General features: G+C 40.4%; 1 protein-coding gene across 3 annotated transcripts in view; it reads right to left on the bottom strand.

Annotated features, from left to right (window-relative positions):
* The window catches only part of rab3gap1 (RAB3 GTPase activating protein subunit 1), a 44,724-nt gene extending 35,610 nt beyond the window's left edge, over nucleotides 1-9,114 (bottom strand). For 2 of the 3 annotated variants that reach the window (XM_032502845.1, XM_032502846.1), the window contains exons 1-6: nucleotides 9,045-9,114; nucleotides 8,871-8,926; nucleotides 6,440-6,518; nucleotides 6,203-6,335; nucleotides 4,093-4,171; nucleotides 1,941-2,060 (exon numbers count right to left, since the gene is read on the bottom strand). In XM_032502845.1, coding sequence (XP_032358736.1) covers nucleotides 1,941-2,060; nucleotides 4,093-4,171; nucleotides 6,203-6,335; nucleotides 6,440-6,518; nucleotides 8,871-8,926; nucleotides 9,045-9,062 — 485 coding nt within the window. In that variant the 5' untranslated portion in view covers nucleotides 9,063-9,114. The remainder of the gene's footprint in view (nucleotides 1-1,940; nucleotides 2,061-4,092; nucleotides 4,172-6,202; nucleotides 6,336-6,439; nucleotides 6,519-8,870; nucleotides 8,927-9,044) is intronic. The other variant, XM_032502847.1, reaches the window with a different exon arrangement.
* Between the last annotated feature and the right edge of the window lie 6,553 nt (nucleotides 9,115-15,667).

Below are 15,667 nucleotides of genomic sequence, written 5' to 3'. Positions count from 1 at the left end.
TGAGGACAAAGCGGGACAACTTTTCGGCATCACTGGAGTATGGGGGACGGGTTTAGCAGTTCCTAGGTGGAAAAAGGGGTCTTGCAGAGATTTTTTTAGTGAGCCTAAAAGGGCCAATGAAGCCTTTTAACACCGGGTTAGGGGTGATTAAAAAGGGGAATATTTTGGCCAAGGGGTGATGCTGAAAGGGCAGATACCAAACCTGGTGGGGATCCCGACAAAGATGCTTCAGTCTTGGAGCTTTTTCTGCGAATTTTTGCTGCAACACGGCTTACCTCCTCCGGCGGTGGTAAGTAATATGGGAGGCAGCAAGGGGGTTGGGTGAGTCCGAGTTTGAGTTGGTGTCCTCAGAAAGCTGGAACGGATTCCATTTCGGCTGATGACATGGCCAAGGGGAGCATGTAAGGAAAACAAGTGGGGGGACACTGAGCCTTAGGGGGCACCCCAAAGGGGACTTTTGGGGGGGATTTCCTTTCCAAAGGGGACTGCTCAGTCCTCCCGTGGGTACGAGAAACCCCCCAGGAAACAGAAAACCGACAGGGATTTTAAAACGTGTAGGAGGATGTTTTGGGCCACATTCGAATTGCAGTAGTCCAGGGGGTGAAAGGATTGGGAGCACGTCTGCAGTCACAGAAGTCTTGTGACCCCCGCCAGGGGGGTTTTTTTTTGCTTGGGCCCGGGCGGAAACCCATGAAATTTTCAAATGGGGTTTTTTTTTTTAGATGGTCCTGAAGCTGTGCGGCAACTACTTTTTCCAGCACCTTGGAAAGGAATGGAAGGTGGGAGATGGGCCTGTAGTTAGCAAAGACTTCTGGGTCTAGGTTGGGTTTTTTGAGAAATGGCCTGATAACCGCTGTTTTTAGTGTAGATGGAACATGGCCTGCCTGAAGGGAGTAGTTAATGACCTTTGTGATGAGGGGACTTATGGCATGGAGGTTTGATTTTATCAGGGCTGTTGGGAGGGGGTCCAGGGCACAGGTGGATGGTTTCATCTTTTTGATGATGTTCTCAACCTCTCGCTGTGAGATGACCAAAAAACAGCACAGAGGTTGGGAAAACGCAGGCTGTGGGTCGGCAGTCAGGGCTGACAGTGTGGAGAAACTGGATAGCAGGGAGCGGATGGTGTCTACTTTTTTCCTGAAAAAAGAGATGAAATTGTTGCACCTCTCTTCTGTGGCTACTGAATGAGAGGGAGTTTGCGGTTTGAGGATGTCATGTATGGTAGAAAAAAGTTGCTTGGAGTTGCCAGGGCTCTTGTTGATAATGTTGGAATAGAACTGTGAACGTGCATCATGTTTGTTCTCTTCAACTCTTTTTAAAGCTATACTGTGTTATCTTTTCTGAACTCCTGTAGTTCGTTGAAAATACATTGTAAGCTAAGATCGTGGTTGAAGAGCTGATTCCGCTGCCTTGCCTCGATCATTTTCTAACATCCTTGTTATCCCACCAAGTCTAGTAGTAACCCCCTTTGTCATAATTTAGCCAAACTATCACTAGGGTTGATCATTGGAGTTTTTGAGGGTTATTTCACAAAACTGTGGGGGGGCTTGAGAATTATGTTGTCATCCTTTCAGTAACGGAACCGGAAACCTCCACAAAATTGGTATGGTACCTGAAATTGAAACCTAATTGATATTGGATTGAATCGTGAGCTTGTGAATTGGAATTGAATCGATTTGGGAAATCGTTGGCAAAACCCAGCAGTCTAGAGTATATTACGACACTTTACACCAAATTATGTCAGCAAACTTTCAGATTTTAAGATTGAATCGTGTAAACAGATTATTTATCACTTTGTGTGGCATCGTACAGTCCAAAAAGAGCATGTGTAGTTGGTTAAGGAACCAATATTTCTTTTCTTTTAATTTGTTTTAATTTGAGAACTGGATTTTGGTTCCTAACCCAACTATGTACTGCCTTTAGTGATGATGGGGACTTACCAGCCACTGTTGGCCAGAGAAATGGAGACGGAGCTGAGAAGCAGATTGCATTTGGACTCGCTGACGATCGCCTCGCAGTTGGTTCCAGGGCTGATGACCACAAACTCTCGTATACCATACCTGTTACCGGAGACAGTTACAGCACAACATTGCAACTAGTTTGAATCTGTTAAGCGTGGTAAATGTCAATATATATAGTCATAGTTGACATTAGCTTATATAGTATTTCATGATAGATTTGATGTACTAATCACGAGCCATTGTCTTAATGTGCATATAGGGGGAAAATCACTTGACAATGAAATTGAAATACCAACCCATTTAACGTAATTCATGCAGATTGACAACAGTGTTTGTGTTTAGTTTTGTTTTTTTAAATTGGAAGGGGAGTTTTTTTTTTTTTCTTTAAAGATTTACTGACCTAAAAAAGGCAAAACAAACATTAAAAATGTATGCATGAATTAAATGTTGTTCCTTTAAGCTGAGTCCCTTGTCCATACGTTCCATTCATTTTCATTGCCATGTCTCTGTTGCGATTTATTTGGCCTCGTCGTAAAAGATCTTGCCAACAACGCTCTGATTGGTTGAATGCATTTACAACCAGGGCTAACAGCCATCAATGAGCAGTACTTTAATTTACAATCCAATTAAAACTGACCATGACCCTAATAGCTTCTTTAAGTCAATTTCTACAGCTGAACAATTCAGACACAATCCTGATGTGGACTGAAAAACTGCTCTCACTGTCCTCACAGTCAATGCCGAATATAGACAGGAAGCAGTGTTTTAGTCAGGCTCCGTCCTCACTGCAGCAAATTCCAACATTTGACCCTCAATCTTACATCTCTCCATTTAGTGCATGTATAGGTACTGAGCGTGTGTGTGTAATTCAGGCCTGTGTGTAATAACAACAGAGTGTAAATTGTAATTTCCTCTTGTGGGATTATTAAAGTATACATTTTTATTATCAATATTACTATTTGCTGCATGTCTCCCCCTCTCTCTCCCCCCCTTTTCCTTAGTTCAGCTTTCCCCAAAAAGCTCCCAAAAACATGTTTAAATTCAGTTAGGCATGCCCTAAAATAAGGTTGAGGAAGGAATCACATCTGATTACTGACATGGTGCATTTGAATGATTTGACAGCCCTCAGGACTGAATGTAAACACGACGGGCTGTAACAGTATGTGTATTCGGCCTGTTTTGGTAAAGGATTTTCAGTATGCCACATGTCTAAATAAAAGCATACGGTCAAAGTACTGCATGTGTGCATTTTAGTCAGTCCACTGCGTAGGTTTGGGTAACAAACTCTATTTTTGGGGTACCAACCGAATTACGTGGGCACTACCAAGGACAGATTAAATGAAAACGGCGCCACATTTCGGTACCTGATGGTCATTGCAGGCTTATCTGTCCTCTGCATGTTGAAGGAGAGCAGGGCTCCGACACACATACATGCAAAAAAAGTTCTAAATAAATAAAATATTGTTCTAAGTAAAAAGGATAAATAGGTTGGGCATTATTATTTTTACAATTAAAATAATTTATTTGTTATTACAAAGGGAAAGTACCAAGAAAAAAAAAGGTACCAGAATTGAATTTAAGGTACAGGTATCGGTACCGAAATGCGCATGTGCCGGCCTTGTATGAAAGAGCAGTTCAGGAATTTAGGAAGAGTTGGAAGTGAAAGAGATTAGCTGTCATTTCTTTGCTTGGAAGCAGGCAGATCTGGCTGTAGATGAAAAAATTAAATGTTTGATATCTTCTAACTCTTTCTTTGTCTTTAACTTGGTTTAAATTTTAAACTATTATGCAACCATGTTATTTGTGCCACTGTCTTTCTTGGCCAGACACTCTTTCAATGAGTCTTTATTCTTTGTTTAAAAAAGGTTAAATTCATTTAAAAAAAAAAAAAAAAAAAAAAGAGTACAGCATTACTAACATGTCATATTTTAGTATTTGAGTATCTTAACTGTTAACCAATAAGTACTTCTTTTTTTTTCAAAATACATAATTTATTTTCTGCGTTTTTTTTGTTTTGCCTGTTGTACCGAAAACACACCAAACTATGAATTCTGTGCACGGTCAAGCCCCTATTATCTGCGTAACCTGATTTTTCTTCGCATGAAACATAAAATAAAATGGCAGAACTCACCATCTGACAAGGCAGTGGGCTCGAGGAGGAAAGTCGTTGTTCATACACAGAAGGTCCTGCATTGCCGAGGGATAGGCATCTGGACACAAGAAAAAAAGAGTTATGTCAAACACTTATTGTAAGAGGGATGACTTGTGGGCATTTTCTTACCTGTTAACTTTGACCTCTTATTGTTATTTCAAACGGTCAACATTCACTGTAATGTATGCATGAGATAAATAAGAAAAGGAAGGAACCAAATAATAATAATAAAAATGAGTTAAAAGCTTGTGGAAGAAAAGGAAAAAAAAAAACTATAAAAGTATTTTATTTCTCATTAGACTCCATTAGAATGACTAACAAGCAGTAGAATTTATTGATGTAGCTAGGTATAGTTTTGACTCCTCTGAAATCCTTTTACACCATAACATAAAGAACATGAGAATACACAGCCGTAACCATTAAAGTGATGGTTCGCAGTAATTTCACCCTAGGTTCCTTTGCATCATCACCTCGAGCCAAACAACCTCCATAAGCTTATTTCTCTTGGTCTAACATTGGGCTAGTTAGCGCTATGCGCTAATGGAACCAACATTGTATCTTGTGAATTACCCCGCTAATAATGGCCGGAATGGTACCAAACTTCTACAGTAGTACAAATAGTAGGTTAATCCTCCGTGTATTCATCCTTGAATAGGTACGAGTGACTTTTGAATTTGAGCCACTCATCTTCGTGCTCGATGCTAACCTCAAACTCTGCCATTTTGTTGATCTCTTCTTCTGTTATTTCTCTTCTTGCTCCTACGTTACCGGTAGTCTCTTCCTGCAATAGATGTGCTCTGTGCGTGACCTCGTGGACGAGGAGCTGCAACTAATGGAGGAGAATCAGAGAGCTAACTAGCAGCGTTCAATACGATACAACCACACATCCTTGTAAATAAGCTTTTGATGATGAAGGTTCCAGGTGTTTTTCTCTCGTTCATTTAAAATCTTTTGGAAAATAGGTCTCAATTTGTTAAGTTAAACTCAAAAGTTAAGTCAGACAATATTATGTCAAACACAGGGTCACCCCAGGGAACTGTTTTATCGCCTTTTCTTTTTACCATTCACACGGCAGACTACCGTCGACAGCAGGCAAGCTGTCAGGTTGTTAAATTTGCTGACGACACAGCGCTCATTGGGTTGATCAAAAATTATGCCTATAGTTACTATCAAAATGAGATAAAAGCCATTGTTGATTATTGTGATACACATTTCCTGGAACTCAACGTTAAGAAAACTAAAGAATTAGTCATAGATTACAGGAGAAATAAGACCACAGCTGAGGCAGTGGAAATCAAAGGTTTAGAAATAGAAAGAGTGAACACATACAAGTATTTGGGCGGAGTTTTTAACGACAGGCTCACATGGTCTGATCATGTTGACTCATTCATGAAAAAATGGGTCCACGGGTCTACTGGAGAAGGAAAATGCAGTCCTTTAAGGTGAATACAGATGTGGTGAGAATGTTTTTTGTGTCAGTCATATGTAGTGTTTGGAGTTACTGTGTGGTGGGGTGGGGGGGGGGGGGAATGCTGGGGTTACTGATAAGGGCAGGATTGATAGAGTGACTAAAAGGGCTGGGAAAATGGTGGGAGAATTAAATACAGTGGATCAGGTATGTGACGATCATCTGTAATTTCCATTTTTATGGATGAAATAAACTTGACTTGGCTTGACCTAGCAGCGCTAGCAGCAGAGAGGAGTAGAAATCAGGCAAGTGCTATTTAAATACACTCCTGGTGTACTTACTAACTTTCCAATGCCTCGTTGTAAGGGTACAGAATCTATTTGTACTATTGTAGAAGTTTGGTAGCATTCCGGCCATTATTAGTGGTGTACTTTACAAGATACAATGTTGGTTCCATCAGCGCCTGCACTAAGCCATTCGGCTGATAGCGCTAACTAGGCCAGTGTTACACCAAGGGAAAAAGATTATGGGGGTTGTTCGGCTCGAGGTCATGGTGCAAAGGACCCTAGGGTGAAATTACTCTGAGCCATCACTTTAAGATAAAGTGCAACTGCTAAAATACTGCCAATAGCTTGTCATCAGGTAAGCTAGATATTATGGCACATTCAGACATAATTGTACCTTCCTCGAGCTTGTCCTTTCCATTGTCCTTCTCACATTCTTGTTTCAGGAAGTAATGAGTTATGTAGAACTTAAAGTCAGCAAAGTGAATATCCTGAGACTTCTCCTCCCAGGTGCCACTAGTGTATTCACCCTGTGTTCAAATAATGAAGCATCGTAACAGAGTGGAGAACGTTACGCATACTGCTCACTGTTGTTATTCAGCTGAAAATTTGGGGCTTAATGAGAGTACAATACCTTCTCAGGGGTCACATATCCTGAAGAGTTCCCAATCAGCTTCCAGTCATTTAGCACTTCCTCGACTCTGGACACAAACCTTCAAGTATACAAAATTAGTTTAGCTGTCAGCAGCAGGCAGTGTTCACACTATGTGTGTATATATACTGTATACACAGTACTGTGTAAAAGTTTTAGGCAGGTAAACTAAATGCTATAAACTAAGAATGCTTTCAAAAATGGAAGTGTTAATAGTTTATTTTCATCAATTAACAAAATGCAGTGAATGAACAGAAGACGAATCTAACTCAAATCAATATTTGGTGTGACCACCCTTTGCCTTCAAGACAGCATCAATTCTTCTAGGTACACGTGCACCCAGTTTTTGAAGGAACTCGGCTGGTAGGTTGTTCCGAACATCTTGGAGAACTAACCACAGATCCTCTGTGGATGTAGGCTTCCTCAAATCCTTCTGTCTCTTAATGTAATCCCAGACACACTCGATGTTGAGATCAGGGCTCTGTGGGGGCCATGCCATCACTTCCAGGACTTCTTGTTCTTCTTCACACTGAAGATAGTTCTTAATGACCTTGGCTGTATGCTTGGGGTCGTTGTCCTGTTGCAGAATAAATTTGGGGCCAATCATACACCTCCCTGATGGATAGGTATCTGCCTATATTTCTCGGCATTGAGGACACCATTGATCCTGACCAAATCTCCGACTCCATTTGCAGAAATGCCGCCTCAAACTAAGTAACCCTGACCATGCTTCACTGTTGCCTGCAGAAAATCATTATTGTAACGCTTTACAGCCCTTCGGCGAACAAACTGCCTTCTGCTAAAGCCAAATATTTCAAATTTTGACTCAATCATTATTTATATTTTTGAAAGCATTCTCAGTTTACAGCATTTTTTCAAACCTTTGCACAGTACTGTATATACAGTAATATAATGTATATGTATATGAAGTAGCAATAGCAAGTAGCAAGACTCTACAGGGCTGTCTACTTTACTGTCCTCAAGCAAAAGGTCATCCGCTCGGTCTCCCCTTTAAGAGTAAGCAACTCTGACAGTGACAGGACGCCAATCACTCACAAAACCATGAAAACCAAATAAATATAAGTACAGCATTTTCTCCTCACGCAGAGCAAAATTACAAATAAGGGTGAAAGCCTTGACGGTGGAATTCCCATGAAAACCCTTCTGTCCATCTGCTGGAGATGTTGTATTCACGCAACACACTGTCAGTGTCCCATTAACATTTCTCCCCCACTGGCCCACTAGCCAGTGTATCAGGGTCTTGGTGGCCCCTTTTATAATTTTACTGGCCTAGAAATAGTGGTGGAAAAATATAAGTTTAGTTGGAATTGCATTCTAATAATTACAAGTTATTTAAATTACTATACAACTGGACATGTCCAAGCAGTTATGTGACCTGAAATTGGGTAGAAATGACCAACATTGGCCGCCAAGATGATATCTTATACTGCCGTTAGCATGTAGCTACTGTGGTTAGCAGCGTACACTAATATAGCAACACTTTCTACAGTCAAAAAGCACAGATATATGCTTTTAAACCAAATACTACATAACCGAAAACGTTTCAGGAGTAATATGACCTGGAATTGGGGGGAATTCAACAACATTGGCAGCCATGAGGACATATTTAGCTGCAGTTAGCATGTTGCTACATGCAACAACGTTAACACCACAGTATGACGTTTTGGCAACATTTATGTGCATTGGGTTGTACTAATTTATCCCAACTTCGTATTGTTAACTTAAAGTTTGTACAAGAAGGTGCCAGCAACATTAATGAAGAAGTTAAGACAAGTGGAAAATGCATTATGGCAGCCAATAATGCAGTTCAGGCAAAGCTGCCTTAGGAGTTATGAGCAAGTAAAGAAACAGCTTTCCCTGAGCTGCATTACTGACGCCATAACGAATTAAAATGTCGAAGGTTCAATATTATCTCTCGACATATAATACTACATATATAAAAAAAACCGTTTTAAAGTCTGCCTCACACGGTTAATAAACCAACCCTGTTTCTTATTCATGCGGATAAATGAGGAAATGAAAGCGCTCGAGTCAGAGGAAGGAGACTCAGAGACAAAAACCTGACCAGGATAGGTTCACAAGCTCGGTTCCTATAGCAACTGACTCTGAGCTGAAGTTACCGCCCTTTCTGACACAGAAAACCCAAAGTTGCCCTCATCTCAGGGTTAACAAACCCAGAGTTTTCACTTAACCTGCTTTCTGAAATGGGGCCCTGGCCTCTCGTGCGTTTGTTAGCTAGGTAAACACAACACACGGAAACCAGTTTGAAATCCAGCAGGAACACATCCCCGTACTAGCTGCTGTACTGATAACTCGTAATAATAAGTATAACTTAGTGGGTATTTTAGCCTAAACTAGTAGTTTAAGTCATCAGAATGACTGCACATCTTACCGTTCCCAGTCCGACGCGGTGGTGAAATCGGTGATCTCAAACACCTCTGACTCGGGCTTCAAGAGAAAGAAACAGGTTGAGATAAAACATATATTCGGTTCTGCTGTTATGAGATGCACGTTTTGACAACAACACTGAAATCCTACTCCGAATTACTTGGCTAAAGAGACTCACATCACTGTCGGCAGCCATGTTGATGTCTTGTTGTTGTTGTGGTTCGTGTTCTTCTTCTTCGTTCACTTCCTGGATCTTTTTTTCCGGCGGCTTAGCAAGCGCCCAGCCACAGCGCCATGTATTAAAGGAGCCACGGGCTTAGCGGCCAACGGTGGAATTGCAAAGACTTTTCCCATAGACTGCATGGCGAAAGAAAAATCTGCTTTTGGGGGGGTACATCAACTTACCAGTCTGAACACTTTAAGGGTACTTACATTTTAGAATTTTTTAACATGCACTAATAGCCGAATCCAGAATTACTTAAAGTGGACATGATGAACTCCCCAGCAAGCACATACCCTAAAGTAATGTTTCCCAAACTTAGGGTCGGGACCAAAAATGGGTCGCAGAACCGTTTTATTGGGTCGCCAATTGGCCGAGTAAAATGCATATCAAGCATATGTGAATGAGCGTTCTTTTTTGCTACACCGGTCTGTTCAGCTCAGATGCTGTGGTTTTTTTTTCTCTCTCTCTCTCTCTCTCTTCTCTTATCCTAGGAGGGGATGAGAAAATGAGTTGAGAAAGGGGCGAGACACAGGAAGGAGAATAGAGACCTTTTCTGTTTTTGTTTACTTTTAAAATGGAATAAATATACTTCATATAAATTTAAATTCATGGTTTGTTCCGTCTTTTGTCCACAGTTTAAAAATGTAGATGTTACAATGATTCATGGTGTATTTTTGTAAATTTGGGCCCTGGGAGACGCCAAATTTCTCATATGGGTCTTGAGCTGAACAAGTTTGGAAATTTTTATTTTTTATGAATTTGCATTTTGGTCAGTGTCAAACACTTAAGCACTATTGCGTAGTAGATTGTAACCACTCTCATCCATGTAAAATTGTCAACACAAAGTCTTTATTCACATTCATTGTACCATGTTCCTGGTTACCATATTTACCTTGGCCAGTATATTTTTATCTTTCAAAATGCATAAGCTTGTGGCCTGTGGAACCTTCCCAGAACGTTCCCTAAAGGTAAAATATTTTGGAACCTTCAGCTAACCTGCCTGGAACGTTCCGTTAAAGTTGTTTTTGTTGAACTTTTAAAGAACCTCTTACCGGTTAACCGGTTCTCTTAAGTAGGGTGACCATATTTTGATTTCCAAAAAAGAGGACATTTGGCCCGGCCTTGAAACACAAATTTAGACAGGCTTCTCAGAGGTTAAAGGACATGCTTTATTATTTCTCAGTGGTATAAAATAATAATTATTTTTAAATAAATAACTATGAAATAATGTTCTAATTATGACCTTTTCTGTGTCAGCTTCAAAATCCAGCTTCAACTAAATATCTCTTAAAACCTTTTCAATGTAATAAGACAAGGTTTTTAAGTGTCCATGTGAGCTTAGAGATCTCCAGCACATTTATTAGACACTGAAACATATATGCAAGCTTTGCACATGGTGCACTCCGCCTCCCACTTGTCCCAACCGGGACGGTAAGTGGAAAGTTTTTTTTTGCAGTTTAACGCTGTCTGATCTGCACCCTGAATGTGCTCCCTGTCTCATCTGCTCTCTGTCTGGGCTCCCTGTCTGATCTGCTCCCTGTCTGATCTGCTCCCTGAATGTGCTCCCTGTCTGATCTGCTCTCTGTCTGGGCTCCCTGTCTGATCTGCTCCCTGTATGTGCGTGTTGCAGAGCCGCACAAGCCAGCCTCTCGGAAATTATATCACGCAACAAAGACACTCTCAATGGTTCCATGAAAAAGGGTGAAAACCTACGTTTTGATGAATTTATTATCCACATTAACCAACGTAAACTGGGGGATCCCGATGCATTCCCAGGCCAGGTTGGAGATATAATCTCTCCACCTAGTCGTGGGTCTTCCCCGAGGCCTCCTCCCAGCTGGACATTCCTGGAACACCTCCCTAGGGAGGCGCCCAGGAGGTATCCTAACCTTAGTCAACAGCATCCCATCCTTACTGTACACCCCTTGGATGGTTCCCTGCTTGCCCCTCCTGAGGTGGCAAAGGGTTTTCCAGAAGCACCTTGCCATCTGAAAGTCCAAACTTCTCCCACACCTGCTTTGCCTCTTTTGGCCCTTTGGGACCTTGCAACTGCCTCTGGATCTCTCCGGGATAGCATATCCCGGAAAGACTCCTTCTTCTTTCGGACGGCTTCCCTGACCACCGCTGTCCATCCGGGTGTCCATAGGTTACTGCTCCTTGAGGCACCTAAGACCCTTAGACCACAGCTCTTCCCCCCCGGCTTTAGCAATGGAAAGACGTTTTAAACGTAACCCACGCGAGTTATATATGACACAACTCTCATTATCAGATCATAGACCAGTCTTCACTGCAGCAGTTGCTTCAGCCTCAGACACATCATCATTCATATTCTCTGTTACATTTCTTTGATGCAATGTTTTGCATGCTTCATAGAAACGCCTCACATACGCCAGCCACAGCTGCCTCATTGCATTTTGCAATTACTTTGAAGGAGTTATAGCCTACCATCTTTGGGAACTTTCTATCTTTTGGCATGTTACATCACGGTGTAGTTTGTCTTTCAAGTAACTAGCCTAGGGTGACCAAACAACCTCTTTTTTCCCTTTATTTAAACTTATAACTAAATATGTAGATGGAAATGGAGATCTAAATAGACTCATTAGATTGGGGAGTAGCCAAATTTGGTTTTCAAGTCTGGCCAGGTGTTAACGTTAACCTATATAGAGTAGAGAAGTTTGGCTGCTGTTAATCTATCAGGTCCTTATGAAATAGGAGGAGAATAAGACACAATAGTTACAGTTTAACTGTTTAATTTGTGCACATACATTGTTGTGAGACTACATATACAAATGGGTTGATGGTTTTACCTGGACAACAATGCCATTGATCCATTTTAAGCCTCATGAGAATGGAAAACTGTAAAATTTGCTGCACATAGAGCCTTTGCATTATTTACATTCAGACAAGAATTGTATTTAAATACACATTTCAATGTAAATGTTGTGCCATATGGATATTTATAACTTTTTACATGTTAAATAAAACACAACTATGTGAAAAATGCTTTACACTGCTGTTGCATTTGTATGAGTTTCACTGAAAAGGTGCACTGTGCCTTTGAACAAAAAAAGTAAAAATTATATGCTTTCAATTGTATTAATTAATTGTATGTTCATTCTGTAACTGTAGAGCACTCATAATAAATAACTGCTATAGATAAGGGGCCTGGACATTTAAAAGAAGATTTAAAAAAAAAAAACATTTATCATGCATTTCTACCTTCGTCTCAATAATCAGTCTGGTTTCTGATCAAATGCAATTCATGTACTACAAGTTGTAAAATACATTTTACAAAACCAAATTAATTTAGCTTAACTTTATTCAAATGGTGGTTAGTGGTTAGTGTTATAGAGAAACTCAGGAGCCGATTGACTTCTGGATACATAAAGATTCAGGAGATTTTGTGACTTATACACAAGAATTCATTGCTCTCGATCGAGTAGAGATTAAAACAGTTTAACCATGATGTGTTAGCGTGCACTGTCATTCTCAACTCTGAGGGTCTGTGCCATGGACATGCACCGGTACGGGTTGTTGTCAACAGCCCATTTTCCCTCATTGGCTTAGTGGCACCTCTGGTGAAAGAGCCTAAAAAGAGCCTTTTTTTGCTGCTGTGGCTTCATCAATACGATAATACATCCATCATTACTGAAGTTAAATCAAATCAAATCGCCATGTCATCCAATCTTGACCTCAGCGATGCCCTCTGCCCCCAGTCATGTGATGTTGGTAATTTTGTCACACAAGAAGCGTCGCATATAAAAGCGAGGGAAAGCCAGGCCCTTCTGCCTTCACTTGAGTTTTTAAAATGATGGCAATAATGACAAATGCCCTGTGAATAGTCACCAAAAAACCCACCTAAACTTTGAATGTTGTGCGGCTTCAGCTTGCAACGTTTGCATAGCGTTGCGCAGCATTGCCTTATATTAATGTAAAATACTTTGTTGTCAACCAAAGCTAATGACATTAGTGTGCATTCAGTGGAGAAGAGAAAGGCTCAGGGATGTGATGGTTTGGGCTCTTGAATCATGCTAGTTTACACAGTACATTGTTAAAAGTCCCTATGTTACAATCAGATGTGACGCTAGTGAAAGTGAAAGTCACCTTATTTTGCCATGAGATGATAAATTAAAGGTCCCATGGCATTAAAATTTCAATTTTTGAGTTTTTTTGACACTAATATGCGGTCCCCCAGCCTGCCTATGGCCCCCCTGTGGCTAGAAATGGCGATAGGTGTAAACTGGGTATCCTGCTCTGCCTTTGAGAAAATGAAAAGCTAAGATGGGTCGATCTGAAATCTTGTCCCTTATGAGGTCATAATATTGGTTCCTTAAAAAGGTAAAGACACATGAGAGACTTTCTCTCTTTCCCTAATCCAGTTAGACATTAAGATTATTTAAAGATTTTTGGCAAACAGATGAAGTAAGCTTATTACTTCTCTAATTCATCTGGATCAGGTGGGGTTTATTTCATCAGATAATATCTGGCATTTCATTAAAATTGCATGGTCTGTAGCTGTTGGACAATGCCCAATAGCTGCCATATCCTTTGATGGTGAAAAAGTGTTTGAAGTTGAATGGGCCTATTTGTATATGTATGTATTAGTTGGAAATATATGGCTGCCAAGCATTTTCATGAAGTGAATTAAGTTGCTGCAATGTAAACTAATAGGTTCATTTTAGAATATTTTGTTCTTCGAAGGGGAACAAGACCGGGCTTATCTCTTTCTTCTTTGTTGTTTTGTTAAGTCATAGAGCCTTTGGCAGCAGCCATAAGGGGCAGACCAACCCAGCTTATGCTGTATGCGGATGATATATTACTTTTTGTGTACAAACCTAGCAGATCAATACCCTGTCTACTTGGGATCATGGACTCTTTCTCAAAATGTAAAGGTTATAGGGGCAGTGTGTAAAATACTTCTTCTCACCTACAAAGCTCTTCATGGTCAGGCACCATCTTATCTTAAAAAGCTCATAGTACCTTACTACCCCACCAGAGCACTGCGTTCCCAGAATGCAGGGTTACTTGTGGTTCCTAGAGTCTCCAAAAGTTGAATGTGAGCAAGAGAATTAAGTTTACCGAGCTCCTTTCCTGTGGAACCAGGTTCCAGTTTGCGTTCAGGACGCAGACTTCGTCTCCACATTTAAGAGTAGGCTTAAGACTTTCCTCTTTGATAAAGCTTATGCTGGCTGAGGAGAGTCCTGAACCATCCCTTAGTTACGCTGCTATAGGCCTAGACTGTATGCAACCTCATCCAATTAATGCATGTTACTAACAGGTGTTTCTGGCTCTGGATCTGTGGAGTCTGGATCTGTGGTTGGAGTCACCTGCTGCCTCCATGTTCCTGCTCGACACCCTCTGCTACAATTATTGTTACTAGTCCTATTGCTATTATTACTGTTTGTATTATCCTTAACATTACGGTTATTATCATAAACATTACATTGACTATCTGTACCATTATTCGCTGTCTATGGCAACATTGTCGTTACCGTCTGTACCTCTGTGTGTAAATTGTGTAGGCTGGATGTGGATGGCTTGGTTTAGTAATAATGGGTACAGTTGTAAACTAGTCAAACAATAACTACATAACTTTAACAGATAATTTTGAAAGAAATAACTATTTAGATATTAAACAAATTAGACTCAAAGATGATGTAGATAGAGATGAAAATATTACGAAACTATTCCGCATATGTGGAAAATATGACACATGCCCTAACGTTGAATACCGCAATAACGATATAACTTATGATAAATAAACAGATATTAAAATGTAGCCTACTCTCTACTGCATTTCTAATGCTTTCAGGATTTTGCTAATTGGAATTGGAAATTAATTAATTATTGTTCATTTTGTTGGTTAGGTCATTGTTTGTATTTTGAAGTTTGTCAATCCGTGATTTGGGGATCCTAAACACGTTCAACACTATACATGGCCTGTTGCATTCATTTAGATCTTATCTGAGCAGATTTTTGTCATTCAAAAAACTCTGAGTTGTAGCTTAAAACTGTTACAGCCAATTTAATAAAAGTAAGAGTTTTATTTGGGCTCAGGTCCATAAATACAGTTAATGGATACAGGCATGGAGAACTGAATGCTCGGTTGGGATTGAGGGGATATGGTTCCAAGTCAGAAGTGTTACCTTTAACAGCTCAGTTCCATTCTGTTCTTGAACCATTTTTGGTTGTATGTGTGTGTAAACTACTAAGAGCTTTTTTTGTAATGTAAACAATAGGGGTGATCCAAGTATCCGGCTGAAACAAGTATCCGGTACGGATAAAGCACTTTTGCCGAGTACAAGTATTATCCGAGTAATATGAGTCAATATCCGTGCTCGGATTGAATACAACTCCTCAACTGGCCACGCAGTGTTCTGTGACAATCACAGCGCCCCCCCCCCGCCTGGGGTTTGTAGTCCTTACATAGTAACCAGTAGATTTCTGGTGAACGTGGGGTTTGTAGTCCTTACATAGTAATCAGTAGATTTCTGGTGAACGTGGGGTTTGTAGTCCTTACATAGTAACCAGTAGATTTCTGGTGAACGTGGGTTTCAGACATGCTGCTTGGTTTAAAT

The sequence above is a fragment of the Etheostoma spectabile genome, chromosome 21 (assembly GCF_008692095.1).
Source record: "Etheostoma spectabile isolate EspeVRDwgs_2016 chromosome 21, UIUC_Espe_1.0, whole genome shotgun sequence".
In the NCBI taxonomy this organism is placed as follows: domain Eukaryota; kingdom Metazoa; phylum Chordata; class Actinopteri; order Perciformes; family Percidae; genus Etheostoma; species Etheostoma spectabile.
The sequence above is the reverse complement of the archived record's forward strand: the minus strand, read 5'-3'. Positions and strand labels throughout refer to the sequence as shown.